The 14,487-nt window shown below is 43.8% G+C and overlaps 1 protein-coding gene across 1 annotated transcript in view; it reads right to left on the minus strand.

Moving 5' to 3' along the window:
* Positions 1-1,616: 1,616 nt before the first annotated feature.
* Positions 1,617-14,487, minus strand: part of LOC138837019 (guanine nucleotide-binding protein G(q) subunit alpha) — a 244,541-nt gene continuing 231,670 nt past the window's right edge. Inside the window, exons 6-7 of the mRNA XM_070035791.1 lie at positions 12,214-12,367; positions 1,617-6,893 (exon numbers count right to left, since the gene is read on the minus strand). Coding sequence (XP_069891892.1) covers positions 6,703-6,893; positions 12,214-12,367 — 345 coding nt within the window. The 3' untranslated portion in view covers positions 1,617-6,702. The remainder of the gene's footprint in view (positions 6,894-12,213; positions 12,368-14,487) is intronic.

Here is a 14,487-nt window from a genome sequence, read left to right on the forward strand (position 1 = left end):
GTGTTGATGCTGCTTACCCAGCTCTTGTGGGAATTGTCACCTAAGAGAAACATGGGAGAAAGGGAAGAGGAAGAGCAAGGCTAAAGCGTTCTGGCTTTTTTTTTCTTTGTTGGTCGTGGGGCCTGAACTCTGGACCTAGGCGCTGTCCCTCAGCTCTTCAGCTCAAGGCGAGTGCTCTACCTCTTGAGCCACAGCGCCACTTCCAGTTTTTTAGTGGTTTATTGGAGATTACGAGTCTCACAGACTTTCCTGCCCTGGCTGGCTTTGAACCGTGATCCTCAGATCTCAGCCTCCTGAGTAGCTAGGATGACAGGCGTGAGCCACTGGTGCCAGCCCTGTTGTTTTTTTTTTTAATTGTTCTTGGACAGAAAAAAAATGTGACAATCACATTGAGAGTGTCCTATCAGTCAAACATCTAGTTAAAAATACTTGGCTAGAATAATATTCAATGAGGTCATGTTGTGCCCTCCAGGCTGAGGAGTTTTAGGGTGAACATTTGCATAAAGTCTTGGGGGGCTCAGGTCTAGTTCAGAGAGGTCCATTGATGTGCAGCCAGGACTGTCTCAAGTCCGTCAGAAAGGGACACCAGCCATCAAAAAGTCCCTGTGACCCATGCACGCAGAAACTCTGAGGGTTTTAGGCAGGACTGAGCCCCTCTTCTCCACAGTATTTACATGGAGCAGTGCTGGGAAGAACATGTCATGAGCAAGGCTGGAGTCCAGAAAACTGATCACCAGCAGCCGGGGCAGGTTTGGCATTGCTCAGCTCGGGCTTTGAGGGCATGTATTCACACCAGTTCTCTAGTTCACAGGAAAGGATGAGAGGAAAAGAAGTTGTGCCTAGCAGACCTCGCCGTTATAGAGGTGTCTCTACACAGAAAAGAAACAAGGGAAGCCACTGAAGCCAGGCCTTTTGTCCCACAAGGAGCCTAAACTCTACCCGTGCTCCAGCAGCTTCCCTAGCATTACTGCAGCATCTGCCAGGGGCAAGGTGGGGCTGTAACCGGTCAGAAGACTGCCTCTCCACAGTGTTGACACTTCTGCAGGGAGACTTTTTTTTGTGCTACTAGGGCTTAACTTAGGATGGTAGCTGAGGACCCTAGCTCCTTTTACTGGTTATTTTACAGAACAGGTCTCTAGCTATTTGCCTAGGGCTATGACTCTCCTCCCTAACACCTTCTACACAGCTAAGTCACACCACAATTTGGCTTGATTGTGCAGATGGGTGAGTTTCGTTTTTGCCTGGGGCAGGCCTCTACCTTAATCCTCCTTATCTCCACCTTTTTCGAGTGGCTGGAGCGCAGCTGTGACAGCCAGCCCAGCCGCTACTAAACAGTGGGTCAGAAGCCCAAGTATGAGAGAAAATGTGATATTCTATCAACACATGTGTTTCTACTACCAGAAGCTACTGCTTCTGATTGCACATCACTAGAAAGGATTTTGTGTGCTTTAGAAACCATTACACCTTTCTACTTTGGAAAAACCAAGTGTTAAGGAAGCAAGGATGAAATCCAATATTCCTTACAATCATAATCATAATCATAATCATAATAAAAATTCTGAGAGGCAATTTCAAGGGAAGCAAAACTCAAGAATGAAGAATGCTGTAGTACAAAATTATGGCCAAAAATACTGTATTTTTAACCAGCAAGATCATTGGGGGCATTATTATACAACATTAGGTGTTTTTTGCAAAACTAGTTCCCATCCCCAAACAATAGACAATACATGCATTTGAATGACACTTTAAGAACAGTAAATATGATTCTTTTTAAGTACTGCAAGTTAAAAATGTTTTGTGACGAAACTCCCCAAATACACAGGTCTAGTTAGGGCTTCCAACGCAATGAAGGGAGGATGCGGAAGCTGCATTTAGGGTTCTTTGCAGAAAAGAAATCCACCCCAAACAAGTTCCAATCAAAGCCATGTGGACCGAGTTACACAGTCATTTCCCACTTGCCTTTCTCAAACCTGAAAAAGTGTTCGACTAAGGAATAACTTTCCTGTAGTTTCTTCTTCTTCTTCTTCTTCTATGGAAGTCAGAATTCCTTTAGCCAAGTGAGATCCCATCTTAACCCAAGAGCTGCTGTGTAACCTGTAAATGCCATCAACTATTAGGCTGGAACCATACAGAGAAATGGACGTGCTGCGGCAAATGAGGAGGGTGGGGAGAAGAGCTTGTAACACACCGGATATATGATTCGAGAGGCCGAGTGTCACTGGGGGGCAGTGGTAGCGAGGAAGACAACAGGAAATGGTTAGTTTACAAGTGTGGACTTGGTGCTAAGTTATCTCCCAAACAGCAGGTGTCTGGCTCCAAAAACCTCTAGCTAATCACAGACAACTACAACAGCTCTTTTCCTAACTGCATGGAACTGAAATGGAATCCCAAAGACACAGGTACCAGGACAGATCTACTAAACACCACTTAGGCTGGAAGTATGCAGACACAGATAAACATACAATATTACTAGTTTTAATCTTTGATGTGTTTTGAACCAAAGAGATTTCTGGAAGAAAAGATGAATGTGTACCAAGTACATTGCATTTGTATCAATTGAGACGTTGTTCATGACCAATTAAGTGGTTTGAAAAACCCTTATTTGATTTTAAGAAGAGCAGCAATATACATTACAATATTTGGGTACACTTTATTTTTATATGGGTTAACATTCTGCTATATTTCATTTCATTCATTCTTTTTTTTTTTTTTTTTTTTTGAGAAACTGAAAACAAAGGGAAATCAAAGGTAACCGGAAGGTAATCTCAGGGGAATTTCCAACCAGTATGAGTCTCGCAGTGTCTCATTATGCAGCCCTTTCTTCCCATTATTATTATTTTTTGCAAATAATAAAGTCATTTTGACCCAAATCCAGCATCAATAACTTTTTACCAATTCCTAACTTAAGACAACTAAAAATGTACAATCATGTGGCAGTATAAATTTTTAAGTTACAGTTTGTACACCATGACAATCAAGATAGTCTGAAGTACAAAAAGTAAATTGCCCTTTAGCTGAATTACCTTTTTAAAATATCAGGCCTGCTAATCTACTGACAGAGAGAAAGATGAGGGGGAGGGAGAGGGAAAGAAGGGGGGAAAGGGAGGGAGGGGGGAGAGAGAGAGAGAGAGAGAGAGAGAGAGAGAGAGAGAGAGAGAGAGAGAGAGAGAGAGAGAGAGATATTTTCAGGGTTTTTTCCAAACACCTTGTGTAGATATCACCTGCTAGTAAACAACATATACAGGTTCCTAAGGTTTTTCTTTCTTTCTAGTCTATTCATGACATTCAACAGCGCTTTTTTTGTGGAAATGTTAAAAAAAAAAAAAGAAAAAAACAAACGCCAATGACTTCTAAGGGATTCACTGACTTTTAATGGATGTGCTATTTCCCTTTGTTTCAGAGATGAGGCACAGACTTCTGAATTTAAGCTCTGTAAGGCAAAGTACAAACCTCCAATTACAAATAAGGAATTCTCTGTGGGTCGGAACTGCCAAGTCACACAAAAAATGGGGGGAAAATCATCTGTAAACTGGTAGACTGCGGTGTGTTAGGTGAGTCATGAAATGGCTGCTGGCCTTGGTAAGCTGAAAAGGTTTCTGTGTTTGGTATTCTGTTTTTTGAAGAAGACATGCCCAAGTCACCAGAAAACTCCCACAAGCCCCCATCACCTAGAGCATCAACAACAGAGCCCAGTGCCCACGCACAGGAAGCTGCAGTCCCCGAGAGAACAGAAAGCGGGAGGATCCCTTCCCACCCGGCCCCTGCGATCAAACAAACAACAAAAACCCTTTTAGTCCAGCTGACTAGTGTGAATACAATTAGGTTTCTACTCATCACTGCAGCTAGGGTGATCAATTTTTTCCTTTCTCAAAAGAAGGGAGCCTGTCATGCACCCCAGGATGAGCAGTGAAGCCACAAACCTCAATTCTGCATAGCAAATTCCATCCTAATTTCATAAAGACAACTATAACAATCCTTCCTTGTTTTGCTCAGATTCTTCGAGCTTTGAGATCAGGTTTAATCGACTACATCTACTATAGCTCTATTAAATAGAATATCTTCATCCCCTAGAACTGTAACACTATGATCTTGTGATGAGGTTTTCTTTATACACACTGTAGGCCATCAATGTCGTTGCTTACTTTTTTTTTTCTTTCTTTTTATTTGTTTAAAATTTTGTTTTGCTGCACCAAATTTAAGATCGCCCTTTCAGGCAAGCAGTGGTCTCTAGCTGTTAAAACATTTCCTTAGTGGATCACAATAGCTTCTAAAACTGCCTTTCTAATAAAGGCCGTCAGAGAGGTAATACTAAACTGTGCATTTGCCAAATAAGAATATGAATTGTATAAAAGCTCATATTCCAATCCTAGATCAAATGGCAAAAGTTCTACAAAGTTGGTTTCCATGTTTGTATAAAAGCTCTGACTGATTTTTATGTGTTTTGCTATGAAATTACCTTTGGGTCATGTAACCAGTATACCTCTACTCAGGAATGTGCAAATGATTTTATACAGCACGATGCTAGTACCGCTCTGTACGATAGTAAGTTTTTTTTCTTCTCCTTTTTTAAATGGAAAAAAAAATCCCTAGTCAGAAATAAACTGACAAATTTACATTCTCCTCTCTTAAAAAAGTAAATAAAATAACATTATTCAAAATGTGAATTAGCTATAAGACATACAATACAATTACATAGATACATATCAATACAGCACATTCAATCTGCCAAAAATTAATGATTACAAAGCCAGTATGGATGCTGCAGTATCAAGAGAGATGTATGTACAATGATTAGAGCATTCAGAATTGCACTATACCTACAGTCTGTTCATTAAATTACAGATGTTTTCTGAGCACAGAAAACAAAAGTAACCTGGGAGAGAAGAGCAAGGGCTCTTTCTTACTGGTCAGGAACTGTCTGATGAGCTGTAATTCTTTCCCTCCCCTGGGTTATTCTGCCAAAGTGTTTTTGGTGGAAGTTTAGATTCGTGCCAAATGATATTGACACCAGTACTCTGGCCTAATTCTAACTCCTTGGCAGCTTTAAAACAAGCATGATTACTTTCTTAAGTCACATTTCGACTTCAGCTGCTTGACAGAAGCTTTTCCATACAAGTTGTATTTTTTGCATTTGTTGAAAAGTTGCACATGTAGAATTCTAGTTCAGTTACATAAATATATATTTGATGAAACACTGAAAGGTTACTTTTGAGTTAGGTCCATAAATCTTCCTTAAGTTCAACTTAACCAGTCACTAGTTCAAGAAAATCTTGATGGTCAAAACTAGCAGTGACTTTTTTTTTTTTTTTTTTTTTTTTTTGCAAGTTAAAACTGTCAGGAAAATACTATCAATCAATAGTTCTGGCAGACTTACTTCAACTTAAAGAACATAAAGAGTAAGTAAAACTTGCTTCAATAAAGAGACCAAAAAAAAAAAAAAACAAAACCCAACCCAGATTTGATGATGAACCACGGGTATTTTTTCTACACTGCTGATTTGGACACTCAACATGGGATGTGGACACTGTACAATGTGACCTCAAGGGCAAATAAAAGAATGGACCACGAGAGTCAAATTTACAGTGAGTTCCCAATTGCTTGGCAACTGGTATTTCAGGTTCATTTTCAGCCAGTCACTGCCGGCTTCACAGTCCTCCTCTTATATTTTAAGACACTGGCTTTCATTGTTAAGCTCTTCTTAATGCGTTCTATTTTATAAAAAGCCAGCTTTGGCAACACATATTCAAAATAAAAAATCATTTTCAAATTGTGGCCTAAACACAAAGAAGAAAAAAGAGGGAAGGAAAAGTTGGAAAAAAATAAAAACAGGAGAAGAACCTATGAAAAGGTAGCAGCCACTGGGGGAATGTAGTGTCTGTTGGCATATTATTTGGCATTGTGATTTTAGAGAGGATAAAGAGGAAAAAAGCGAAAAAGGAGTAAGTTAAGGAGGAAAAACATGGCACATGAACTTCAAAAGAAAAGACTGTGTGTGTGTCTTTGCTCAGGCCCTCTGGCTTCACCGAGTTTCTCTGAGCCATCAAACTATGGCTGAAATACAAAACCCCCAGTCCAAGGGCAGCAAGATAAAATGCATATTTAAAAAGAAATACTAGATACGTATCCAGAGCAATACATTTAAAACCATAGAAGGAATACATATAATCCTTCAGCAAAAACTGTTAAATCAAGCTGATATAAGATGGCTTGAATTGAATGATGTTGTCCTGACTGTATCATTCAAGAAAAAAACTTGACCAAGAGAGGAACTAGGAATCAAGGCTGCTGTAATGTGTAATGGTGGGGGAGGGCGGGGAGGAAATCAGTAGGGAGGTATGGCTGAGGAAAAAGGGAAATCAGCTTTGTTTTGCTCAATAGAAAAGAAAGATACAGAGTGAAAGAGAAAGAACTCTTATCTTCGTGGAGTACAGGACTGAGAATTTAAAGTACATTGAGTCACAAGGTTTTGCCTAAAAAAAGAGAGGAATGTGCTGGGACCGTACTTCAGCATCCTCTGTTTTTTCCTCTGAATAGTTTAAATAAAATCATAATATTTACTACAAACTCTGTGGACTCACTCACAGAGTCCAGGACGGCAATAAATTAGTATTATGCAAATTGTTTTCCACAGAAATCCAGTCCCTCTTGTGTATCTTCAACAGCCCACCAGGGAAGGGGAGGGCAGGTTTCTGGGCGGCCCCATCAGACCAGATTGTACTCCTTCAGGTTCAACTGGAGGATGGTGTCTTTGACGGCAGCAAAGACAAAGCGGATGTTCTCGGTGTCTGTGGCGCACGTGAAGTGAGAGTAGATAATTTTGTCACTGTCTGGGTTCAGGTCCACGAACATCTTCAGGATGAATTCCCGAGCTGCCTGGGCATCTCTCTGGGGTCCTGTTAGCCAAGGGAGGAGAGGGACCGCTGGTTAGCTGACGCGTTAACACATCTGTTTGTTATTCATTCAATAAAGATTGCTTGTATTGATCAAACAGGTCTGATCTATTATAGTCACGTATGTTGCCTTACAGAACTGTGTGGCATCTCTCCTCTTGGTGGCTTTACTTGCCCATCCATCCATCCATCCATCCATCCATCCATCCATCCATCCATCCATCCATCCATCCATCCATCCAAGTAACCAGCTATGCATGCACAAAATGTGGATAGATGCAAATGGATGACTCAAAAGCTAGATTAAGTTTATTTCCATTTCCTCCCTCTGATTCCTGGGTACACAGAGAGCCTGGCAGTCAGTCTCTTCAGAAGGGGGGTGGTAGTTTACTTCTGCTGCTGCGGGTGGACTGGGTCAATTCTATAATGAAGTGTGCATACAGACACGGCTGCCTCGAGCCCTCTTGCCAATCCGTCCCCTAAGATTCATCATAATGAACTGTCTTACATTCTCCAGGCTGAAATGTCACTCAGGACTGAGGTTTCTGTTCCTGACATCCAGGTCCCGGTCCAGCGGCCGCTGCAGCCTCATGCTGCGCTCTGCATTCAGTTCACTAGGTGTGATGGTTAAGAAAGATGGCTTGCATTTTCTTATATTTATTGGGATCTCTTATGTCCTAAGCACTTCCCTAGACACTTTGCAAAAGAACTGTGCTATATTTATTTGGATAAATCACAAGTGTGTGTAATAATTTTGCTTTGGATCCTTGGGATCGCTAATACCACAAAAGAGCAAAATGAAAGATAAACTGGACTTCATCAAAAGTAAATACATCTGTGCATGGATTTAGCATCTTGAATATATAAAGGACTCATGACTTAACCAAAAAGCAACCTGCCTGATTAGAAACTGGATAAAAGACATGACTCTATTGTTTCATAAGAAAACACACAAAAATGATCACTAATCACTAAAAAGATGTCTAAGCAGGTGGGCACTAATGGCTCACGCTTGTGTTCCTGGCCGCTTAGGAAGCTGAGCTCTGACGACCACAGTTCAAAGCCAGCCTAGCCGAGAAAGTCCATGAGACTCGTTATCTCCAACTAACCACCCAAAAGCTGCACGTGGAGCTGGCCTGGGTCAAACAAGCTCAGGGACAGTGCCCAGGTCCTGTGTTCAAGTCCTAGGACTGCCACACATGTGCACGGCCCCTCCCTGCCACTCCCCACTCTTTTTCTTTATTGAGATAGCCCTTCCCATCAACAAAAATGGCTGCCTGGAAAGAAAATATCCACTAGAGGATGTGGAGAGTTCCGTGCACTCTTGTACTGTTGGTGGCCTGTACAATGGTGTAGCTCCTATGGAAACCGTCCGATGGTTCCTCAAAAAGCTAAGCTAAAACTCCTGTAAGAGTCAAGCAATTCTACTCCTAGGTATATACAAAAAACAACTGAGAGCAGGGCCTCTCACCAGTGACTGTTAACAGCACTGGTCCTGAATGACAGCAATAGCGGGAAACAACTCAAACAGCCATCAGTGATGAATGCCACGCCAAAAGGAGTATCCACGCAATGAAATGTTACCCCGTTACATTATAGAAAGTAAACAGTTATCATACACGATCAAATACTGTATGATTCCACCTACAAGAGGTATCTAGAACAGGCAGGGTCAGAGACTGAACGTTGAGTGGAGACAGGGACGGACTGAGGGAGGGGCCGGGGGGTGGAGTGTCGTGACTTAGTTGGGGCGGCAAACACATTTTAGAAATACTGGTAATGGCTGCAGAGTGGTGTAAATATAATTAATGCCATAGAATTACACACTGCAAATGGTTGAGAGCACAAGTTTTATGCTCTTTGTATGGTATTTTATTGTAATCAAGAAAAATAATGTAATACACCCAAACCATTCATTTTATACTTTATGTGGGTGAGTTAATATCACAGATGAATCAAACCCAAGCCGTTAGAAATGTATTTGATAGATTCTGAAAGTATGATTTAAAACTTACTGTACACGAGTAGCATCAATGACCCCCAGACCCAGCTCCACAATGTTACAAGTTATGATATGCTGTTACAGGTGAGCTCTACCACAGCACGGGAATACCCTGGACTGACTTCCTCTCCCCACTTCCTTCCCTCAGCACCACCTTCCACAACTTGGCCTTTTCTGACCATGTTCTTGTTATATGCGAGCTGGAAGAAAGGACTTTCGAGAACAAAGGTGTAAGGTCTGACCACCATGGCTAACGAAGTGTATCCTGAGCTCCAGACAGCCCGTGTGGGCATGTTCAGGTCCAGGTGTCCCTCCCTGTGCTGCGAGCCAGCTCAAGCCCACACAGCCAGGGCACGAGGAAACGCTGATGAAAACAGGCAGGTCGGTCTTCCTTCCTCATTTGGCCAACGAGCACATGTACTGACTTAGACTATATCAGCACTGAACCTTGAGTTAGTGATTAAGAAGGCTGGTACTGTATTACATAAAAATGCTGCACCACTGGAAAACAATGTCCTCTACAATTACTGAAGTCTTTCACAATATCCTGAAAATAGTTAAAGCAAGACATGGATGGAATGTCGAAGCAGGAGAAATGGTATTATTTTGAAAGGAAGGGACTGTAACTACCTTTTAATTCTAAAGGAAAACTAGAACTAGATTCAAGTTCACTGAAGTGCACTTGGAGTATATTATGGTTTTTATGCATAAATTATGTTATTTGAATAAACATAAACTACAAAGCAATCATTATAGACAGCACAGCAGGACGGGAATTCCCCAGGCTCTATGAACAAGTTCCCAATTCAAGCCCATGTGGAAGTGGTAATCTCCCTTCCTGAAAAGAAATGCAGAAATGGCATGCATTCTGATCAAAACCTTGTTAAGTGCAGAAATAAAAGAGTGTGAAATTTATAATACTATAAACACTCTTAGCACAGCAAGGCCACTGCAAAGTGCGCCTGCGTTCTTTCCGGACTTCTCAGCTCCTGGTGCCAGGGCTTAAGACTCGTGAAATGGCAGCTGCCTCTGCTTGGAGAAAAACAAAGCCAATGTCTTTTCTTCGCCTCTGCCCAAGTTTTCTATGGCACAGTGCGTAAACGGTTGGGTGTCTCACGGTTAAAAACTGCTTCACATTTCAACCATCTGCAGCGGGTGGATCCTGGAAGGCTGGGGAATCTGGGGCCTGGCCTGGCCACAAGAGGTCTGTATGGAGACTGGAAAGACGCTGAAGACCGACACCAGCGGTTCCACAAACACGCATCACTGAAAAATCAGTCTCACTGCGGAACAGTGCGCACCACAGGGTGTGGCTGCCGGCTGTGGCCGAGGGGCCGCGGGTCTTCAGCAGCGTGGGTGGGCAGCGCTATCTGTCCTTGGCAGGCCTGCTGGAGGCAGGAGAGGACGCAGGCCCACAGGCTGGCACTGCGTGGCCATCTTCAGTCTGCTGGTTCTCAGTCATTTCTGAGAAAAATGACACGTGTGCTCCGGGGGGTGTGGGGCCAGGGCATCTAAGTGTGCGCCGGGGCCCCTCAGGCAGAGATGCGGGGAAAGGCCACGGCGGCGGCTGCAGCTCAGCCCTCCACGCTTCCAGAGCACGGAGGGACAGGCTCAGGCTCTCATGACCCCCTTCCGGTGGCGAGTGACCAATCGGAAGCAATCAGTATTTAAGGAATTCTTCTGTTCTTTCTAAGGTATTCTGTTTTTCAGAAGAATAGCAAAGCATGAAAAATGGACTCCCCGAGAGAGTCTGTAAGTACACTGTGAACCAAAGAGGGTACTACCTCTTACGACCTAGGAACTGTCTCAGACACGCCGAATTCACCCTCCGCGTCAGCTGCGCCCTCTGTGGATTTTCGGTAGATGGGAATGCCAGCTCATATTTAATTTCACTTCCAAGGCACAGAAAGCTGCTCCCACCTGCCACCTGTCTGTATGTTCTTAGACAGCTAAAGCCAACCTGCACACAAAGTCAGTGAGCCCCCTCTCTAAACCAATAGCTAGACATGGTAGTATATACCTGTAATATCAGCTATGAGAGAGGAGCAGGCCTGAACAAAATAACCCATCTGACAACTAAAAGCAAAGGGCTGGGGTGTGGCTCAAGTGGTAAAGCATTTGCCCAGAAGCAAGCACGGGTCCCTGAATTCAAGTCCTTCTATCAACCAACCAACCGAACCACTTTTCTTGCTGGCACTTAACAAAAATGATGTTATGTTATAATGACACAATGAGAGTTTACAGCAGGTGTAACAAGTACTTGGAGATTTGGCTGCTTGTGTTAGGTATGACTCCAATCCTTTTCATACTCTGGAGGATACTAAGTAGAGTTATATCAAAGTGCATGTTCTTTATTGCTATCCCAACTTGAGTTGGCAAACTGTCTGTAAATGGCCAGAGACTGTAAATGGCACAACTATCTACTTCTGCTGCTGTAGTATGAAAGCAGCCATAGGAATGGGTATGGTTGTGTCTCAATAAAACTTTATTTATAAAACCAGGTATCAGGCCAAGCTTTGCCTCTCTTAAGCTAGACTCAAAACACACAGGGCAGTGGCTAAGACTCATCTTCCCTGGGGAGGTTTGATGTGGATGCATTTTATTAGTCAGCTACTGAGCACTTCTCAGAACTGGGTGTCCAGTTGTTCAGAATTTCCCAGCATAGCTGGGAAGGCAGCATCAGTTTCTAAGGGTGAATCAAATAAAACCAAGCCATGGAGGACTGAAGTGTATACTGCAGATTCCAAGTGCTTCCAAGAGCCCGAGTGACAGTGACTACTGGAAGGATGGAGGGACTTCCTTGGACCATGAAGTCCAGAAAGTGCTTCCTGAAAATTCACTGTGCGTGAAGCATCATGCTTTTACATGGGTAACACAGGATATCAAACACACTCACGAACTTGGTCTAAAGGCCTAAAAAAACCGAGTGACTACGATGGCTATGTTTTGCATTAGAAAATAAGTTGTTTAGCTGGGTGTCGGTGGCTCATGCCTGTAATCCCAGCTACTCAGGAGGCTGAGATATGAGGATCAAGGTTCAGAGCCAGCCTGGGCAGGAAAGTCCATGAGACTCTTATCTCCAATGAACCAGCAGAAAACTGGAAGTGGCGCTGTGGCTCAAGTGGTAGAGCGCTTGCCTTGAGCTGAAGAGCTGAGGGACAGCGCCCAGGCCCAGAGTTCAAGCCCCACGACGACCTCCACCACCACTACCAGAAGATGTTTTATGTCGTTACAAGCAGGACAAACAGGAACTAGTACTCCCTTAACTGTACTGCAGGCTCTGCCAGCAGCGTTGGCCCGCTGGCCCTGCGGCCCACTTACCATCGTATTCTGGGAAGTAGTCAACTAGGTGGGAATACATAATTTTCTCCTCTAGAAGATCCTTCTTGTTTAAGAACAGAATAACTGAGGAGTTCTGGAACCAGGGATATGTGATAATTGTTCTAAAGAGTGCTTTGCTTTCCTCCATTCGATTCTGGAAGAAAAAAATCAGAAAAACAAAAAGTGAATCACATGATTGATGACTCGGTCTGTGAACTGTGCTTTTTTTCTGAGCCTGACTCTTCTGTAAGCTTCCCAATTTTTACGGCTTTGAGTTGGGATTACCAGAATTTATATGAAAATAATTCATGACACACATTTGGCTCTTTTCGTTATACAAACTCTCAGACTGACAAGCAGAAGAGAATAATAATAAAAACATCTCCTGAATTAATTTTGAAGGCTGAAAGGAAAAAACAATGCAGTCTAGACAATCATGTTGTATCTGGCGCATAGTCATAAATTTCCCCCCAATTTTTGATTCATGATCAAGTACTTAATGCATAAACTAAACACTAAATACCAAGCCTCATTTTTCATTTTCACTTTCATTTCCTAACATACATTAATTTGGGCTGTCATGATTAGCTGCGCTTTGAACATCCAAAACAAAGTCCTAATTCTTTGCCCAATCACTACTAGAATACACACCTGTGTGTGTGTGTGTGTGTGTGTGTGTGTGTCCATTAATAAACTAGCACATGGGAAAAGATAAGCATCTGTTTATCAGTGCACACTAGTTCCATGCTTCACGTAAGTTTCAGACATAACTGTGGAGAAATACATGGTAACTTCCTGGAAGACAGCTTAGTCTTTCTAACCTCCAGCATTTATATGGACGTGTTGCCAGCTGAGGCTGCATTTCAAGCCTACTCTGCAAACAGAAACCCTCAAGGGATTCTTGAGGAAATCAGCCAGTTTGTTTGTGGTAAGTGAAGGTGTTAATGGAGGATACTCCTTAATCAGATAATGCCAGCTTCTTCAACTCCTTTCACAGTCTCTCTGAACCAGCATCAACACTGGGTCACAAGTAAAGGCAGGAATCTCCTGAGAACTTAAGAGCTGTGAGTGTGCAAACACTGTTAGGATAACAATCTATCTGCAAGCTTCTTTCTCAGGCCCAGCAACAGCCTGCCTGACACAGCGCCTAACTCGGCTCAGGGGTGGCTCAGCAGTCTAAGCCCCAGTGTTGAGCGGCCTGCAGGGTTCAGGGCTGAGCTGACTCGGCCCCCTATCAGAAGGAGCTTCCCCCTTTCCTGGTGTTCACTGTGGTGACGCATCTTACTGAGCCAGTCAACCCCAGGACCTTTGCTAGCAACTCAGAATGAAAAACTTTCCTTTCATGAAGAATTTGCAAGAGGATCAAGAGCCTCAGGAGCTTTGCGCAGCACGCAGGACGACCTGGCGTATGTGGGGCTGAAGGTGGTGTTGGACTTTGGGTCACCAACCTACCATTTCTCCTGAGCTCAGCGAAGGACGGCGCTGGTACAGGTGAGAAAGCTAGGGTGGAGGACAGAAGGGATGGGAGGGGCTGCAAGAGAAGGTCTGACTGGTCTCCACCCCTCAAACACAGAAGCCCCAGGGGCTCAGAGCCGCGCGCCCACAACCACCCGGATCTGAGCACACTGGGATCACTTCTTTCAGTCCACGTGGCTACCGAAGTGTCAGACTTGCCCAGTCCCCACGGACAGGTGAGTCACCTGTGCCATGGGTGGGAAGCCTGAATGTGAAGCGTTCACTCAGCCCCGGCCCCAGGACGCGCCCACAGGACAGTGTAAGATGATGGCTGTCCTCAGGGTCGTCAGAGAGCACTGAGCGAGGTTCTTACCCCTCGCACTCCTCACATCCCAACTCAATTCTCAGAGACATCTTTAGACAAAACTGAAAGATTTATTCAAACCACTTTTCAAGCAGTCGAATCTCCAAGAAGCACTGCTTGGTAATGTGATCTCCTGATAACCCATGCTTGGATAAAGTTCCAGGTTCCAGTCCGGTATTGACCCCAGTAAACGTCTGCAACCCGAGCCTCTTCCCTAGAGAAGAGCATCCAATACTGCCACCGGCACACACGTGAGACTGCACCTTTCACTGCACAATGCCATCCTCCTTCCTAATCCCTCCAGGCCAGGTGGACTTCACCCTCACGCGATGTGTGTGACACTGGGTGATGCTGAGCACGCTTACCCTGGCGACAAAAGCCCTACTGCAGAATGAGTGAAACAGCCACACCAGGCACAACTCAGGCCCAGAGTGGACCCACAGCGTCACGAACAG

Source organism: Dipodomys merriami, unplaced genomic scaffold (genome assembly GCF_024711535.1).
Source record: "Dipodomys merriami isolate MVZ:Mamm:240054 unplaced genomic scaffold, mDipMer1.0.p SCAF_26, whole genome shotgun sequence".
In the NCBI taxonomy this organism is placed as follows: Eukaryota; Metazoa; Chordata; class Mammalia; order Rodentia; family Heteromyidae; genus Dipodomys; species Dipodomys merriami.